General features: G+C 45.5%; 7 protein-coding genes across 7 annotated transcripts; 4 read left to right on the top strand and 3 right to left on the bottom strand.

Moving 5' to 3' along the window:
• Window positions 1–1,600: 1,600 nt before the first annotated feature.
• AOL_s00054g457 (uncharacterized protein) lies at window positions 1,601–2,617 on the top strand (the record flags this gene model as incomplete). The annotated part of the gene is made up of 4 exons (XM_011121773.1): window positions 1,601–1,771; window positions 1,841–2,209; window positions 2,272–2,286; window positions 2,345–2,617. 4 exons carry the CDS (start codon window positions 1,601–1,603, stop codon window positions 2,615–2,617), a joined length of 828 nt encoding a protein of 275 aa, XP_011120075.1.
• A 1,238-nt stretch (window positions 2,618–3,855) lies between these two features.
• Window positions 3,856–5,120, bottom strand: AOL_s00054g456 (uncharacterized protein; the record flags this gene model as incomplete). Its single annotated transcript, XM_011121772.1, has 4 exons — window positions 3,856–4,170; window positions 4,233–4,808; window positions 4,878–4,929; window positions 4,984–5,120. 4 exons carry the CDS (start codon window positions 5,118–5,120, stop codon window positions 3,856–3,858), a joined length of 1,080 nt encoding a protein of 359 aa, XP_011120074.1.
• Window positions 5,121–5,430: 310 nt separating this feature from the next.
• AOL_s00054g455 (uncharacterized protein) lies at window positions 5,431–8,170 on the top strand (the record flags this gene model as incomplete). Its single annotated transcript, XM_011121771.1, has 4 exons — window positions 5,431–5,448; window positions 5,508–5,657; window positions 5,716–8,078; window positions 8,140–8,170. 4 exons carry the CDS (start codon window positions 5,431–5,433, stop codon window positions 8,168–8,170), a joined length of 2,562 nt encoding a protein of 853 aa, XP_011120073.1.
• Window positions 8,171–8,735: 565 nt separating this feature from the next.
• On the top strand, window positions 8,736–10,703 carry AOL_s00054g454 (uncharacterized protein; the record flags this gene model as incomplete). The annotated part of the gene is made up of 4 exons (XM_011121770.1): window positions 8,736–9,240; window positions 9,298–9,402; window positions 9,462–9,652; window positions 9,711–10,703. The coding sequence occupies 4 exons, from the start codon at window positions 8,736–8,738 to the stop codon at window positions 10,701–10,703; spliced, it is 1,794 nt and encodes a 597-aa protein (XP_011120072.1).
• A 430-nt stretch (window positions 10,704–11,133) lies between these two features.
• AOL_s00054g453 (uncharacterized protein) lies at window positions 11,134–12,819 on the bottom strand (the record flags this gene model as incomplete). Its single annotated transcript, XM_011121769.1, has 1 exon — window positions 11,134–12,819. The coding sequence occupies one exon, from the start codon at window positions 12,817–12,819 to the stop codon at window positions 11,134–11,136; it is 1,686 nt and encodes a 561-aa protein (XP_011120071.1).
• A 411-nt stretch (window positions 12,820–13,230) lies between these two features.
• AOL_s00054g452 (uncharacterized protein) lies at window positions 13,231–15,375 on the bottom strand (the record flags this gene model as incomplete). Its single annotated transcript, XM_011121768.1, has 6 exons — window positions 13,231–13,971; window positions 14,054–14,671; window positions 14,728–14,775; window positions 14,841–14,878; window positions 14,973–14,994; window positions 15,112–15,375. 6 exons carry the CDS (start codon window positions 15,373–15,375, stop codon window positions 13,231–13,233), a joined length of 1,731 nt encoding a protein of 576 aa, XP_011120070.1.
• Window positions 15,376–15,832: 457 nt separating this feature from the next.
• On the top strand, window positions 15,833–17,546 carry AOL_s00054g451 (uncharacterized protein; the record flags this gene model as incomplete). Its single annotated transcript, XM_011121767.1, has 7 exons — window positions 15,833–15,952; window positions 16,019–16,440; window positions 16,507–16,743; window positions 16,808–16,850; window positions 16,906–17,328; window positions 17,389–17,433; window positions 17,493–17,546. The coding sequence occupies 7 exons, from the start codon at window positions 15,833–15,835 to the stop codon at window positions 17,544–17,546; spliced, it is 1,344 nt and encodes a 447-aa protein (XP_011120069.1).
• Window positions 17,547–17,889: the final 343 nt, after the last annotated feature.

Here is a 17,889-nt window from a genome sequence, read left to right as displayed (position 1 = left end):
TGGCTTTCGGGCGAGCCTTTGTATATGAAGTTTTGGTGCTGCTTGGTTACCTAGGTAGGTAAACAAATTGGGTCACAAAGAAGATGCTGGTTGCTATGCGACACCATCCCATCCCAGGTGCACCCCGGCCAATCAGCGAACTGAAACATAACAACCACGCCCTCAACACTTCATGCCGGTCATGCATATGGTTATGATGTCCAGCATGCATGCGCTAGGTGCAAGGTCTCCTAAAACACGACACCCTCAACACATTTTATGCGAAAAGTAACCATTCATCATAGAACCACAAAGCAGCAGTTATACCATGGAGCCAGACTCTAAGGTCACCGACATCACAGACGAGGTAGAAATGGACGGCAATAGATTGAGTAATTTCGTTGTAGAACGGTTTGAAAAATAAGAACATCATGAGACCCGCCGACGTTACCAAATTTGAAGCTAGCTGGGATCAGAAAGTTTTCTGGCTATCTCACGAACCCTAACGTCACAGAGACTATCACACCTCCCTATTTACTTCAGCAATCATACTATTTCGAAGTAGTTTTAAATCTACCGTAGGGTATTGAAATTATGATGATCGCAGTCGTTAGTTCGTATGATTTTCTTGGAGTTAATGTTTGTATCTACACCCTCATTCGAATATGAGTGGTTATTAGGTCCACCGAGCCTGGTCGAGGAACTTAAAGGAGTCGATGAGCTCATATAAGTTGAACAACAATATATTGCAATAATTTTCGAGTAAATAAGATATCGAACTACGCCCAACAACTTAAAACTATGTTAGTATAACTCTCTCTGAAGCGTGCACTCAACTGGGCAGCTCAAACGTCTGGAGTTGGATTGCTAGCCTGCGAGCTAGCGCAGTGATCTAGAAACTCTAGCCAGTCAAGAGGCTCTATATGCCATCTCAGCCAACCAGACCTTAGTTGCTTGCTAAGCGACGTTACAAAGCCGTTCGAGCCGTCGCGCATCGGGATAGCTGAAGGCCCTGTGTGCCCGCCCCGTCACGGTCAGAATAGCTGGGTTCCCGAGTGCGTCGCAATCGGAACAGCTAAGTTCCTCTGAGTGATATTACATTATTTGATGAAAAATATCAGAGATATGCATCATGTTGGTTCGTAATACGTTACGAACTATTATATGCAAGAGCATTTCCTATGAATTTAAAATTAATTTTATTTATTAATATACAAAATTTTTTGATATTAAATAATATTTGTTAAAGTATTATATTTTATTAAATTTATTTTAAGAAAAGACATTTTGCTCTAAGGCTGTGCAATGTACACGGAAGCCAAGAGATACTAGCTATTCCTCAGTGCGCCGTAATGTTTCGAAAACTATAAGCGCATTGCGGAATAGCTGATACCCCCGCCACCCGAGTGCGACCGAGCTAATACAGGTGCGCCCCAAGAAAATTGTGCGTGGCTTGAGGAGCTCGAGAAGGACATCAAATCCGTTTTAGTATCTCTGTGACCATTATATTTGTATATAAGCACGTCCTACTCGGGATTTTTCCAAAACTGCATCACTTCAACATAAAAGAAACAACCGTCACCACAATATCATACAAAATCTGGGTAACTCTCCGCCCATCATGGTTTCTAAAGCCAAAGAGTTCGATACGCTACTGAAAGAGGCTGCGAGTACAGCATGCTCCGTCTTTCTCAGCGCGAATATGGCCACGGAAAAAAGAGCCCGCGAAGATGTTTTCCGTGATGCGTTTGTAGAGTACATAAACGTTAATGGGAATCAGAGTGTTAAGGCAGTAAGAGATCACCCGTTCCTACGGGTTACCTAACTAGGACTCTAACCGCTCCTCCGCTCCCCTTTCTAGATTGGGACGAATTACCCCCAAGAAGCAGATACAGGGGCGGATGTGATTATCACATTGCCAAATAAGTCTGAGTTGCGGGGAGGTAAAGATGTGATAGTATTCCTGCAAATAAAGAGGCTCTACATAGATTATAGAAGCTATTGCTCTGCAATAGCCTCGTACCGGGACAAGAAGGGTCAGCTAAACGAAACCAAATGGGTTGCACGGGAAACGGATTATAAGTCAACCATCGACTCGAAAGATGAGGTGGATTTCGAGAAGTGGAAAATGGCTTCACCTTTCTTCAATGCTACATACCAAAGTAAGCAATCAGGACAACACCAGGGTAAATTTCAAGTCGTAAGGATGGCAGAGAAGGTTAAGGAAATAGTAGGTTTGCAGTAACCCGCACGTAAATTTCGAACGCTGATCTGACAAAACCTCTTTTCTAGAACGTTAAGTGGCAAGTATGTCGCCTTGCCATCCATAAGAAATCGTATAACCCCAAGCTCACACGATAATTAGACAAAGGAAAAACCCGCGCCCGTTGCCACGGGAGGATTCCTTTTAATCCCATCCCCGTGGCGGTTAGAGACAGACCCCACTTCTCAGGAAGATGTGTGGACTAAGGAGCAAAATACAGATGTAAAGGTGGTATCTTTAGACAAGTGCGCGGAAGTGTCATGGCTGTCGGATTCTGCGTGGAAGGATTTGGATGGTCCCAAGCTGAACAAGATTTTGAAGTCAAGTGAAGGAATTGCAGAAGTGTGTCGCTGGGGTAATGAAGTAATGAATTGAAGGAGTCTAAATATAAAGAGTAGTTTGCAATTTGTAAGTCAAAAATGTTTGCGGTCCTAAAACTTTGGGATGAATTTAGTTACTAATTAAGCCAGGATAGACAGTATATGAATTAAATGTTGTCGACAGTCTATCAGTCGCGCAATTTAAGTGCTCAATCTAACCAACACCTATCACTCTATAAACGTCGTAAAACTATAAATTGATCTTAACTACTATAAATTTATATGGTAAGACGTCGACCGTGTTGTGGAACCGAAAGATGTTGTTGGTATTCTATCTCCTGCAGCTGGTGTTTCGGAGTTAAGCGCGGTCTCACTCCCAGCGCTAGCTACACAAAGACTTTAGCCAGGCCGATGAGACCGGGGTCGATACCGACACACTTTGTTTATTTGTGGTGATACCCAACTTATATCCACAGCAACAATCCATGCAATCATCCCGCCTTAACAACGATGCAGCATGCTGGCTCACAAGTACATACCGGGTCCAGGGCTGTTTAATTTGCCATCCTACCTGGCCGTCGATTCTCGCAAGATGAACAGCGCTGGCTAAAGTGTTATCGATGAATTCGGGAGTAACTGATTATGTTATTTCGAATCATATCTGAACGTTCACAGAAGAAACTTGCAGGATGTACATATTATATATAAACTCTTTATGTCTTTTCCGTTCGATAAAATTTAAATAAATGGGGTTGCTTATTTAAGGTTGGTGGCTTTTCCATATATGATTGTATGTATAACATGATAATTTGCCGGTAATTCTAACCTCACATATTTAGCCTCGAGACCTATATTTGATTTTAGGATTGCATGTATACTAGCAGCGGCAGCTTTCTTGGACCTATACTTTGGTTACAGTTGTTAGAAGGGTGCTGAACCCACCAAAAATTAAGCATCCACGATTAATTGATGCTTGGACCAGGGATTTTAAGCAGAGTACCATGATCAATATTGAATAATTCGAAGTCTCCGGGGTTATGAAAGAGCTTTCGTATAATAAATGACCACATACTATAACGATTTTAGAAGAAGCCACAGGCTCAATTTCGACACTCAATTCCCTCTAAAGAACATTCGATCCAACAGCACGGATAAAACACCTTGGAAGCAATATGACAAGGGATGCTCAACGCGATTGAAACCTTTAACCGAAGAACAAGAACGCCGCCGTTATATGAGTCCTTAATCCAGATATCAGGATGTAGGTTAAACACAGTTGCCATAGATCATAAATTAAGCATTCGTGGTGGGTTGCGGCTGCGGCGAATGATTATGTCCACATTTCCCGAGTTTCAACTTGCTAAAATCGAAAATTCTCTCCTTGACTACTGTTGAAAGCAGGCCGCAAATCTCTTCGTTTGCAATCTTGTTGCTGTCTCGAACGATTTTGCTCAACTGGTTATCTTTTCCTCCTTTGACGTCGCTCGAACCTCCAAAACCACCCCTGCCTCCCCCGCCAAACATGATTTTCGAATGCGAAAGCTGTGTCTCTGCTTTTTTGATTTTGCGAGAGATTTCTGCCATTTGCTTGGAAGAATACTCACGATTCTGAGACAATGATTGTTAGTATTTAGGCCAAAATAATATGTCTTGCTGCAGAATATACTTACTGTGAATAATGGGGACTGCGATAGAGTCGAAACCCAGTACTTATGCCATAAAAGTTCAAGGAGATGATTGTCTAGTGACGACTTATAATGTGTGATCTCCAACGGATAGTACTGGTTGCTGTGGGCGCCAAAGTCCTCAATCTTACTAAGTGGGATTGTCTGGTATTCGGCATCCTTTCCACCAGCTTGTTTGTGACCCTCCGGATAAGTCCTAAAAGCACCAATATCGACCTTGCCTGCACTGATAGTCCTGTCTGGATCGATAACAACAGCGAGGAAAGGATCCAACCACTGTTGTTGCATCATTTGTGTGTTGACATCAATACCAGATAGCCAGCACCCATAACCAGGATGTGAATGGTACCATCCGACGACGTTTTCCTTGCGGCCGATTTCTTTGGCTAATCGATCCGCCTCAGCCATGTATTCGTAGGCTTCGTTCTGTGCGTTGACACGAGTTTCGGTTCCTTCGACAGGTAGCGGGAAAGCGTCGCTGACGATAAATGATGTACCATGGACTCTGCCAACCATCAAACCCATGATTTCGATGCTCCCTCCGGATCTAGCGTGCATTGTCTAGAGTTGATAGCTATTAGCAAGGAGGATCATGTAGCCCCGCCATGACAGTGCAGTATCCAACCGTACCATTTTTAACAAAGCGACCGCCGATATCCTGACACTTTTGAAGTAATCTGGGCTATCTAAAGGTTAGAGATGTAATTACTTAGTTTTGTAGATCATGTGAACATACTTGGCTTTCCATGGCTTAGCATCTAGTGTTACTTTCTGTTCTTCCTCGTCGAAACCGTAGATAAAGTCCTTGACAGGATCAACAAGAGTGACCTTGTTCTCCAGCTCCCAAGTTTTGCGAGCCAAATCCGCCGACATCGTGAGGTATACCGTAGAGGGTTCTGGTGCGTGACGTGAGTTGAAGTGATGTTGAAGGAGGATCAAGTCAATATGACTGTATAGGTGGGGAGACGCGAGCTATGGAGCTTGCTTTGGCTCCCAAAGTGCAGTTGACACAGCCACACTAGAGCTTATCGGAGGCTCACAAAACTAGCCACATACCACTAGCCACAACTCCAGGAACCGAACTTTTTTGGCGCAAGAAAAAAAAATTATTCGAGATTTCGCTTCCACCATTCGATCCAACATACTCAAAGACACCGCATCGACGGCTCTGTAGTACACCACCATGGGTATCCAAAAGAAGGTACGGCTCCATACACTAGACTATCCATCGCTAGGCGATGCTAATTTCTGAACTTACAGCACGGAAAAGGTCGTCTCGACAAGTGGTACAAGCTTGCCAAAGAGAAGAACTATCGCGCCAGATCAGCCTTCAAGCTTATCCAACTTAACCAAAAATATGGATTCCTACAGAAATCTAGAGTCCTTATCGATCTTTGCGCCGCGCCAGGAGTATGTTTACTACTAAAAATTGGAGACAATACTCGGTGACTAACCACTACGCTGTTAGGGATGGCTCCAAGTGGCGGCGGAGAACATGCCAAATTCTAGTTTAATCGTCGGAGTGGATCTCTCACCGATAAAACCGATACCGAAGGTCATAACCTTTGTTTCCGATATCACAACGGATAAATGTCGGTCCACATTGCGACAGCACCTTAAAACGTGGAAAGCCGACACAGTTCTTCACGATGGTGCTCCGAACGTTGGTACAGCATGGGTTCAGGACGCTTTCACACAAGCGGAACTTGCACTTCAATCGCTCAAACTTGCGACCGAATTTCTGGCTGAAGGAGGAACTTTCGTCACCAAGATCTTCAGATCTAAGGACTACAACTCGTTATTGTGGGTGTTCAACCAGCTTTTCAAGAAGGTCGAGGCTACAAAGCCGCCCTCGTCTCGTAACGTTTCAGCCGAAATTTTCGTCGTTTGCAGAGGCTATCTTGCGCCAAAGCGTGTGGATCCAAAGTTCTTGGATCCGAAAACCGTCTTTGAGGAGTTGCCCGATGCGACGCCGAATAACGAGGCGAAGGTTTACAATCCAGAGAAGAAGAAGAGGAAGAGAGATGGTTACGAAGAGGGCGACAATCTGTTATATAAGGAGATACCGGTTAAGGAGTTCATCGAGACGACGGACCCAATTGCTTTGCTTGGTTCTATGAACAAATTTACATTCACAGATACGAATGACATCGCGACAGCCACGATAACGCGGCTCCCAGAGACAACTCCTGAAATACGGAAATGTTGCGACGACTTGAGGGTTCTGGGAAGGAGAGACTTTAAGATACTTCTGAAATGGCGTCTAGCTATCCGAGACAAATTTGGATGGTCAGCAAAGAAGAAGAAGGAAGAGGAAGAAGAAAAGAAGGCCGAAGAAACCGCAGAGATCACACCGATGGATGAGGAGCTCCAGCTAGAAGAAGATCTTAAAAATATGCACGAAAAGGAGACAAAAAAGAAGAGAAAAGAGAAAAGAAGGGATAATGAAAGAAAACAAAAAGAGATTGTCCGATTGCAAATGCATATGACTGCACCCATGGAACTTGGTCTGGAACAACAGGCAGGACCTGGAGATGACCAGACAATGTTCAAGTTAAAAACAGTTGATGCAGCAGGTGGTTTGAAAGAAGTCGTTAAAGGCAAGATGAATATGGTTGTAGATGAGGATGAGGCCAAAGCCCGAGCTGCTGCTGCTCAGAAAGATGAGGAAAGCGATGATGAGGAAAGCGATGATGCGGAAGATCAATTGGAAGACGAACTGGATAGGATGTATGAGCAGTATGTTGAGAAGAAAGCAGAGAGGGATGATAAGTTTAAAGCAAAGCGGGCGCGCAAACAGGGTAATGACGATGAATGGGACGGTATTGACGAGAACAAAAAGGATGATGTTACAAGCGATGAGGATGTGGTCGCAGAGGAGGATGACGATGATGACGATTCTTCTGAAGATGAAGACAACGAACCCGAGCAGCGCCTTGTTACTTCTCTTGATAGCGAACAAACTACTACAAGCGGCCTAAGCAAAAAAGCGGCTCTCTTCTTTGACCAAGATATCTTCAAGGAGTTCGGTGATATCGAAGAGGGCGGAAGCAGCGAGGAAGAAAGCGAGGAAGGGGCCGACGACAATAGTGGAGAGGAAGCGGAAGGGCTGGAGGATGAGGATGAGGCCGAAGATGAAACCTCTGAACACGAGTCTAGTTCCGAGACTATTGAAGATGCGGACGAGTGGTATGACACTAGGGAAACTGCAGAAAGCGACGAAGACGATGTGAGCGACAGTGGCATCGAAATCGTAAAATCAAACAAGAACGATATCTGGGATTCAAACGAAAAGGAACCAACAAAGAACGGAAAACCAGATATTGACATTATAACAGCTGAAGCCATGACCCTAGCCCAAGATATCGCTCTCGGGAAGAAATCTAAAGCTGACCTCATTGATGATGGTTTCAACAAATACTCCTTTAGATCAAAAGATGGATTGCCGGAATGGTTCCTCGAGGATGAAGCTAAACATAGCAAACCATTACGCCCTATTACGGCCGCTGGTTCCGCTGCTATCAAAGAGAAGCTGCGTGCTTTGAACGCACGCCCTATCAAGAAGGTTAAGGAAGCGAAGGACCGAAAGAAGTTTAAGGCTCACCAAAGACTCGAGAAGCTACGAAAGAAATCTGCTATGTTAATGGAGGAAGAGGGTATGACCGAGAAAGAAAAGGCGCAGAAGATCACCAGGATGATAAACCGAGCTACAAAGAAGAAACCAAAGCAGGCCGTAAGTGTGGTTGTTGCAAAGGGAGGGAACAGGGGTGTTCAGGGCCGGCCAAGAGGTGTGAAGGGGCGATACAAAGTTGTCGATCCTCGTATGAAAAAGTATGTTATCTCCCCCATCAAGAACCTAGAATTCCCTGGTACTAACTATACTGTCAATCAGGGACAAATCACGAGTGAAGAAAAAGAAATAATCGGGTCATTTGGCTGTGCATCGACACCTACTTCGACGCATTGTATATTAGAACACTGTGTATATATATCTACTAGCCTCTCACAAGGAGCCAATGTAGCTATTTTATGGGATAAAAACCTTTCATTCATATATATATTACAATACTGTGCTATGTACATTTTACAGAAGTCTTTCAATCTATAAATCGAGATTAAAGCACTATTCCATCGAGGAGAAAACGGGTAGTGCTAAAGAGGACATTAAGTTGTCCCCACCCACACAGGCCGGCTTCTAACCTACAAGGTTGCGCCTTTCCAGTCTTTAAGATGTTGCATTTTAGCAAGAATGAGTTGTCTCGTTTTTGTTGCCCTTACCAACCGCGCACCAACTCGTTCCTAATAAGGGAATGTCCATAATAGGAAACCACGCGAGTTTCACGCGCCCTAAATCAATCAACCATCCCAACACGGCTTCATAATTAATTTTTGATTATGATTTTATCTCCCTTTCCAACACTTTACAAATTTCCGAACCATTACCATCGTCACCACCTGCCTGTTAACATCGACATCGGTGCCACCATCATGTCCTCCTCCACTACTGCCGTCAAAAGCTCTCGAAAGCGTAAAGCTTCTAGTCTCAAGGAGGATATCCCTGCGAAGCTTCCTAAGTGCTCACCAAGAACATCTAAGATACGACGGGATGCCTTCTTTGCGGGAGCACATCGACAGAGTGAACGAACCCGTATGCGCAATCCGCTCGCTGAGGTCTCTTCAACAATTGTCAATGAAATTTCCACATCTCCGACAAATGTTCCTTCATCACCACTTCCACTCTTCTCCTCTTCGCCTCTCAAGACACAACTATTAACACCTGCCGCTACCCCTGACGTCACGTTTCTTAAGAAGTTACAGATCGCAAAAGGTGGTGATGAAAAGGATGGGTTCCGCTCCCGCTTGGTGGATGACTTTGAAGATATAAAAAAACCGAGAATACGAAAGCCGATGCCAACTTCCTTCAGCTTTAAAAACCTAAACCGGTCGTTGATTGGATACGAACCTGACGGTATTAATGGAATCCGGCTTGGGAGTATGCATCACCTAATCCCGAAATACGATATCTGCGGCCCCTACTAACGTCTTGTAGAGCGGTCATGGGTAACAGAAGGTTTCTACTCCGAAGAAAACGATACAAATCTATATACCGACGGTGCAGTCACACAAATGCCGTTTTGCCTAGCAACCTTTAACAGTGAGTATATGACCAGTACTGTATGAAAAGCCTGATCCTCGCTCACGACCCTTTCTTAGCATCACCCATGGTCGCCGTCGGATATGAATGCGGGGCTATTCGATTACTCGGTACCGGCCCCTGGGGTAAAGATTCGATCTTAGAAAAGGGTGGCTATACATATCGCGGGTTCAACCGAGAGTCCGCCTCAGTTATGGTTCATGACAACGCTATTTTCGATCTTTCTTTGTCTGCAGATGATCGATATATTGTAAGCCCCACCCGAGGCCTTTATTCTGATATCCACATATAATTAACCATTCCCGTAGGCATCAGCAAGCGGCGACCAAACATGCCGGGTAAATGACGTCGAAAAACAAACACCAGTCGCAGTTCTAACCGGCCATCATGGATCCGTCAAGCAAATTAATCATTCAATTGACAATCAGAATCTCTTACTCACCTCCTCTCGGGACTCAAACGTACACATATGGGACCTGCGAACTGCTGGGACATCTCTCGGAGATAACCAAGGCATCAGTTTAAAGCCAATCAATAGCATATTTGGCGGCCATAGGGCGGGTGACAAAGCCATATCAGTTACATCGGCAGTTTGGTCCACAAGAAATCCGTATCAGATTGCCACAGCCTCACACAACGATGCTGTCATCAAGGTTTGGGATATCAGAAAATCGCACTTCATCAAAAAATCGCCGAACTCGCAGCCACTCGTCGAATACGAGGCGCCAAAACCACGATTCCACGATTTTAAACCGCATAGAGATTACGGAATAACATCATTGACATTCGCACCCGACGGCTCAAGACTCTATGCGCTGTGCAAGGACGGAAATCTGTACGCTTATTCGACATCTCATCTTGACCGTGGTCCTATTCACTTTTATTCCAATTCGAAGTTAAAGACCAATTCATTTTATGTCAAAAGTTCGATATCGAGGGATGGGGCTATAATTGCGACGGGGAGCACAGACGGAACTCTAGTATTGTTCCCCACGGACGAAAAATACTTATCACCGGCTGAGGATGATGGATTGCCTGTTCCTCATGGTGCGCCAGCGAGCGTAACAGCGGCAAGGGAACTATACAACGGGACTGGAACTGCGTTGATCGAAGGGCATAACGGAAGGGAGGTGACTGGGGTGGCATGGGATATCAACAGAAATGTTATTTCGATTAGTGACGACTGTATGGCTAGGCTTTGGAGAGATGACGATAATGGTGTTAGAGCGGAGCAGCTAAGGAGCGAACTCGATTGGGCGAACGGCAACCGACATGGATGCGGATGGAGTGAAGGAGATTGAAATATACTAAACACGAAAAAACAGGTATCATAGGCGTTGGGCTTGATCATTGCTTTCTATTGATCTATTTTAAGCGGCAAGGAATTTTACTACCATATCGAAATGTACAATTAGGTCCACTTTTACCCAGGGTGTTTAGGGGATTGTTGGGTTTAACAATCGTGGTTTAAACAGGGCGAGGAATATATTCAAGATACAGTACGGGATTATATATACCTCTATACTTTGGATCCACTTCCTTTTCCAAGTAACCAATTTACAAAACTGTAGAGGTGGCAACCCTTATTTTTGGAGGCTGGCTTCGAGGCTGCGACCTCAGGTGTCCTCCCTCAAAATACAACATTTTACAACACATATGCATGTAACGCTCGAGATTGTTATATATGACGGCCCCCGCCCAGATATACTCTTCCGCCCGTCTATATGACATTTACTCTATCTCTAGATCTCCCTCTATCTCCTCCTCCTCCATCTTAACTTGGCCTTCTTCTATCTTAGTTTGTCCCTCTTCTGTCTTGACTTGCCTCTCTTCTGTCTTAACTTGCCCATCTTCTGTCTTAACCTGCCCATCTTCTTCCTTTTTCAGAATTTCTTCAAACTCCTGCATCCTTCGTATTTCATCCGGTCCCAACTGATCCGGTGCCGTCTGTTCGGACTCAAGCTCATATGTATACTGAGACCCAGAATCAGCCGCATTTCCGCCCAACGGTCTATCTCGCTCATCGCGTAATTTTGATAACCCTTGCTGCAAAGTAGCCGTCGCAGTGTCATGATCATAGCCAGCATCGGTCAACTCTCTTCTAACCCTCGTGAAGTACAAAAGGTCAACCAGCTGAATCGGTGGGAGTAAGGAGGTTTGGTCCATCTGGAGATCAGCCATTTGGTCTGCGGATAGTTGTTGAAACTCATAGCTGAGCTGATTCTTTGCCACCTGTGCCTGCCGTAGTAAGTGCGCTGCCCCGGATTCATATAAGCTAGTGATAAAACTTGAGGGTTCGACCACAGCGTCGCTTGCTGGTGGGATTGAAATTTGGTCAGTATCTCTACTATCGCCGCCTCCCGCTCTCCCCGGTAAATCGCTATTGGTATCAGCATCAGCGCCAGCGCCAGAATTTGCATTTAGGTCTGCGAGTTTTTTGGCGCGTGCAGCTGCCTTTATTTTCTGATTTTCTTTAGCGAACACAAGCGCGGCATCTTGATCCCTAATATAAGCACCAGAGCTCACAATCCGAACGCTTTCCCTCGACCGACGGTTTGCTTCCGACTTTGCCAGTTTCTCTTCCATCGTAGCCTTTTCACTGACACCCACTTCGTGTTGATGCTTCGGTACCGCAATGAGTCCGTTGTCAAACTCCGGGAGGGCGTAATCATGCAGGGACCCCGTACTCCAGGCGGTACCACGTGACGAGTCCTCTGTTACCCACGTTGTTTTGTCCTTTTCGGCCCCAATTCCCGGAATAGTTACGAAGTTTCCGACTTTGATCACGTTCGGTACTACTACGTATATCCCATATCTATCTCGACTCCGTAGAACCTTTGAGACTCGCCATGCCACACCCCCCTCTGGCACCCATGGAAACCGATCTGTTCCATCCTCCAAGGGTTGGACTTCACCCCATGACCACCATCCCATTTTTTCGAGGTCAAAGGGATGTTCATGTACTTTTATAGCTGTTTCGAGTATCGCAAAGTTGACATCTTGGAAAGCCCCCGGGTAGTCCTCCCAGAAGTGGATTATCGCCTGAGGAACTGATTCACAGTTTTTGTTTACCCAGAGAGCTATGTATTTAACTTCAGATAGTGGGGTTTTAGCTGCATTTCCTTGTCTGATCTGTATGCCTTGGAAGGAAACTACCCCCCCTTTTTTACCCCCGTCGTCAGCTTCGAAACCTGTGGTCTTGTCGAGTTTTGGGTTAAGACGCTTAGGTCCAACACTCATTTCGGTACAATCTTTAGGCTTCGTGGCGATATTTATATAATTCTTGGCGGGATAGGGTTCGGGAACTGCCCCGTTGGCTGGTAGTACGCCGATTATACGACCGATTTTCCAGGCGCTGGAAAGGCCGGGTGCGCATATCCCGATATAGAGGATCAAGGCTTTGTTAATGGCCTTCATCTTTTATACACTGGCCGACTCAACACCAGAGTTAGGTTTGATATAAAGTTGGAAGAAGCCCCTTTAACAATTGATATCGATGACCAGTGGAGAAACGCGGAACCACGAGGGTGATCAGATATAAAGCCATGTTTTCCGTCGTATGGCCAGATGGCGTAATTATAATATTTGAACAAAAACATGAGTAAATTTGCGTGGCCATACTCAACGTCCAAATTATTATACAGAGCTAGTTAAAATGAGTATATTTACAACAAACTGACGCTCCCCGGCTTCCCGTTTCAAGTCCATGAGGCGTCAGCTAGTCCAATGAAACGGCCCCGAAACTAAGCTGGTTCTTTCCAATGAACTTTTTTTTGACTACTAGGCAGCCCCAGGCGACAGAACAACCTTCTAACTGTAAATCCCCGCCTATATCTGACTGCTCTTCTTCAACAAATCGTTAATCTCCTCCTCATCCTCCTCATCCATCTTCTCCCGAGTTTCCTTCCAAGTCATAATAACTCTCCCCTTCTCATCCAACTGCCCCCGTTTGCCATACCACCTCACATTTTCTAGCCTCCGTATGACTTCTTCCTCCCCAAGTATCATCATGATTTTATGAATACCCGGTCCACCCTTACCTCCTGCAAGTGCATATCTCAAATTTCTCTGAACCATCTTCTTCGAATCTTCGTCTTGCCAGTTATCTCCCAGTATACGAGTGATATAATCATCATTCCACTCCAACATATCCGATGGCCGCTTCTTCATTGTATCTACGATAGTCGCCAATGCGTCTTTGCCCTTGATCACATCTTCACCTGTCATTTTTTCTCTATAAACGTTTGCTTCAATTGAATCCCAATCCGGGTTCGGTAGGAAAAAGTAATCATGGGATTCCACGAATTTGACGGGAGTAATGTAGTTTTTCATGTCAGATTCTAGGATTGCGGCGATATATTCTGGGTGTTGAAGCTCTTCGGGAACTTGTGGAAATCTAACTGCCACGGCGTTTTGAACTGCTTCGACAATCGAGGCCGCGAAGTTAGATGATTTGCTGGTGTCGCCGTCCTCTGGGACTGAGTATGCGGCTATAAAGGCTTTTTGGAGATAGTCTAGTTTTCCAAAGTTGACCTTGGTGTTGCCTTTTGTGAGATCTTTGACGGAAAACTACACAGATTGCCGGTTAGTACTGCACACTTGCATATGAAAGTTTTGAGGTCTCTAAGAATTGGAAGATTGTGTGACATACGTTCTCAACCAAAGCCTCTAATGGTAGAACATCGCTCTTCAACCGGTTATTCCACCCCAAGAGTGCCACAAAATTCAATAGAGCTTCCGACAAGTACCCCTTGTCTCTATACTCCGATATATGCACATCTCCCGTCCGTTTACTCAATTTATGTCCCTCCATATCCATCAACAGCCCAACATGGCAAAACACCGGGGGCTCCCATCCGAAAGCCTGGTACATAAAAACATGCTTGGGCGTAGAGGGTAGCCACTCAGCGCCTCGAATTACGTGTGTAATGTTCATTAAATGATCGTCTACAACGTTGGCAAGGTGATAAGTCGGTAATCCATCCTGTTTTAGCAGAATGGGATCTTCGAAAGCAGGTTCTCCATGACGAACAGTTGCACGGCCTGGTTTGATACGTCCGTGAACGGCATCGGTGAACATCGGATAGACATCCGGGACTTTAAGACGGACAACATAGGGTTCACCGGCTGCTGCGCGGGCAGCAGATTCGGTTGGGTCGAGGGATGCACATGTTCGGTCGTATTCAGAAGTTAAACCGAGGGCTCTTCGCTGTTCGGCGAGTGAACGGAGCCGCTCGATGCTGCAGAAACAGCGGTAACCATGTTTCGTCTACACGTATTTATGTGTTAGGAGGAAGTATATTATGTGTAAGGGAAATGGCGGACCTCGAGTAATTGTTCGGCATGTTCTTTATGGATGTGGGAGCGTTCAGACTAGAAATCATACGGTCGAGTTAGCCAGATACATTGCTTGGCCGGAGATTTCAAGATGCTTTTACCTGTCTATACGGCCCGTAATTTCCTCCAACCTGGGGACCTATCAGCTCATTAGCTACAGATGAGATATGCAATTCGTCCGATGAAACCCGCCTTCGTCCCATTGTAGTCCCGCCCATTTTAAGATATCATACAGAGCCTCTTCAGCTCCTTGTACTGTTCGTTTCTTGTCCAGTAAGCTTCATGTTTCCAACCAATTGAACATTGAACATCATTCCCAAACGCCCAACTCGACAGTTTCATACATAGAAGCAGAAGAGGATCCTAGCTAACCTCATCTGTATCTTCAATTCGTAACAAGAATTGCCCTCCCGTACGTTTTGCTAGAAGGTAGTTGAATAACGCGGTTCGAAGGGATCCGAGATGTAGATACCCTGTCGGCGAAGGTGCGAACCGCGTTCGCGCGGGGCTGGTGGGGTCAGCGATCTTAGCCCTTCCCGTCGAGAATGTGCGGCAGCTTTCACAGATCCATGAAGTTGTCAATGGACGACGGTGGAGTATACGACGGGCGATGAGCAATCCATTAGGACGAATCATGATGTAGGTTGGTTGTACATGTAGTGGCGGTAGAGGTGGTTTCTGGTGGGAGTCTAAGTGGTGGTGGTGGGGGAGCCGAATGGGGCTTGTTTGTGAAACGGCTACTGCCGAAAAGTTGATACGCAGAAATTTAAACTCTGCGAAACCTTTTTTTTGCTTTCTCTCCGTCGAAGCCACCTTTTCGATATCAACTTCGCACACTACATCGTACCTCAGGGAAGAAAAAAAATCCTCACAGTAGGCCATTACATACAATCGAGCTTCCAGCTTATCTCACTAATAGCTATTCTACTTAGAGAGTTTTATCTAAACTTGAGCAACGAAAGGTTCGATTGATAGCTGTTGATATCGCAAAGCTACCTCAGAGCTTCACCACCCCACTTCCACCAACATCCTGCGATATCTTGTCGCCCGAATTCAGCAACAAGTATGTCTCGATGCTGCCAATCCTGTCTTTATGCCGAATTATCCTAACATCCCTCCAGTGAATGCGACAGGTGAAACGATAGATCTCTACGAGGTTCTCGGTATCGAGAAGGGCGCCTCCAAAGCAGAAGTCAAGAAGGCATACCACAAGGTTAGCACTCATCGATTTACTGGAACTCCTGTTTCTATATCAAATTCTTATGTTCGATAAATCTAGGCTGCTCTCGCTCACCATCCCGATAAACAACCCGAACATCTCCGTGAGGAAGCCGAAATCAAATTCAAAGCTGTTAGCAGTGCCTACGAAATCCTTTATGATGACGACAAACGTGCCACCTACGATCAGTTTGGAATCGAAGGCATCAACAACCCCGGCATGGGAGGACCTGGTGGCATGGATTTTGAAGACTTTATCAATATGATGGGTGGGATGGGTATGGGCGGGATGCCCGGCATGCACTTTCATGGAATGCACGGAATGCCCGGCATGGGCGGCATGGGCGGCATGCGGGGAGACGGCCAAAAGCCTAGAGGAAGGGATGTGGTTCACCAATACGAAGTTACGTTGGAGGAGGTGTACAAGGGGAAGACTGTTAAGTTTGGATCCTCTAGAAATGCACTCTGTCCATCGTGCAAAGGGTAAGTTGGAAGCCCGCTAGAAATAATAAGGCGAGCAGCGTCATGCTAACGGGTCTGGAACTTTAGGTCTGGTGGTAAGGAAGGGGCGAAGCCAAAGGATTGCAGCAACTGCGAAGGCACAGGTTCTACGACATCCCTTCGACAAGTCGGTCGGAATATGGTCACAAGAGAGGAGGTTCCATGCCCGGTCTGCCATGGTAATGGAAAGATTTTCAAGGAGAAAGAAAAGTGCAAGAAGTGCAAGGGAGCCTGTGTCAAGGAAGAAAAGAAGGTCCTCGAGATATATATTCCCAGGGGTGCAAAGTAAGTTCGGTCCCGAGGACTTTTTTGGTAAGTGGGGGGGCGGGGTACTGACCTTCAAATCTAGGAATGGGGAGAAGATCGTTTTGGAAGGCGAAGCAGACGAAGTTGTAAGTCTTCCCATTTACGTCATTCCACTGAAGCTCAGATGCTAACAATTGGTAGCCTGGTTATACCACCGGCGACATAATATTCGTTATTAATGAAAAAGAACACGAATCATTCGCCCGCGCCAATTCAGACTTGACTCATGCCATCAAGATCACACTCAAGGAAGCCATTTGCGGTTTCTCCCGTGTCGTTTTACAGCACCTCGATGGGCGTGGTATCTCGATCGAACACAAGAAGGGCACGATGCTTCAACAGGGTCAAGTCCTGAAAATCGATGGAGAGGGAATGCCCCATAAACGAGGCGAAACCAGAGGAGACCTGTACCTGATCATTGACCTAGTCTGGCCAGATGAGGAGTGGTTGGCAGACGACAACAACATCGCAAAGGCCAAAGCTGTTTTGCCTGACAGCCACACCCCAGAGTTTAATGATGTGGAGCACGTAGATGAAGTTCAATTCGTCCTGACTGATCTCGACGTAAGTTAGAAAGTATGACGGCTCCTTGAAAGTGTGATGTTGACAAAGTTACGTTTTCAGGCCGATAATGAAGGCGGGCCAGGAGCAGGTGCTTGGGAGGATGAGGTAAGTTGTCTCCTACCGTACTCGATATCATTCTCAATGCTTATCTGTGATAATAATAGGACTCCGACAACGATGAAGAGGAAGGCGGAAACGTTCAATGCCAACAGCAGTAGTCTAACAAATTAACACAAACTCCTTCAATACCTCCTTATACGCCTCTTTACTCGCGAGGTTTGGTTGCCTTGCATGGCATCTACCCCCCTTAGCTTCTGTTGTCTTACATGAATTACGAAATACTGCATTTGCCCTTGAACTACCTCTAGACAGCTTGCATTTTATGAAAGTTAAATATTACAACATCTCAACTCATGTTCATATTTTGGCTTTCCCGTTTTTGATTGCATTGGATTGGCGTTCACGTTTCATTTCCCATGTTTCGTTATCCGTTGATGTCACCTTTTGTCACGTTTTGATGTTTCATTACTAACATTGGTCACAATGTGGGTTTTTTTTGGA

This window comes from Orbilia oligospora, assembly GCF_000225545.1.
Source record: "Orbilia oligospora ATCC 24927 unplaced genomic scaffold scaffold00054, whole genome shotgun sequence".
NCBI classification, from domain to species: Eukaryota; Fungi; Ascomycota; class Orbiliomycetes; order Orbiliales; family Orbiliaceae; genus Orbilia; species Orbilia oligospora.
This window is presented reverse-complemented; position numbering and strand designations above follow the sequence as displayed.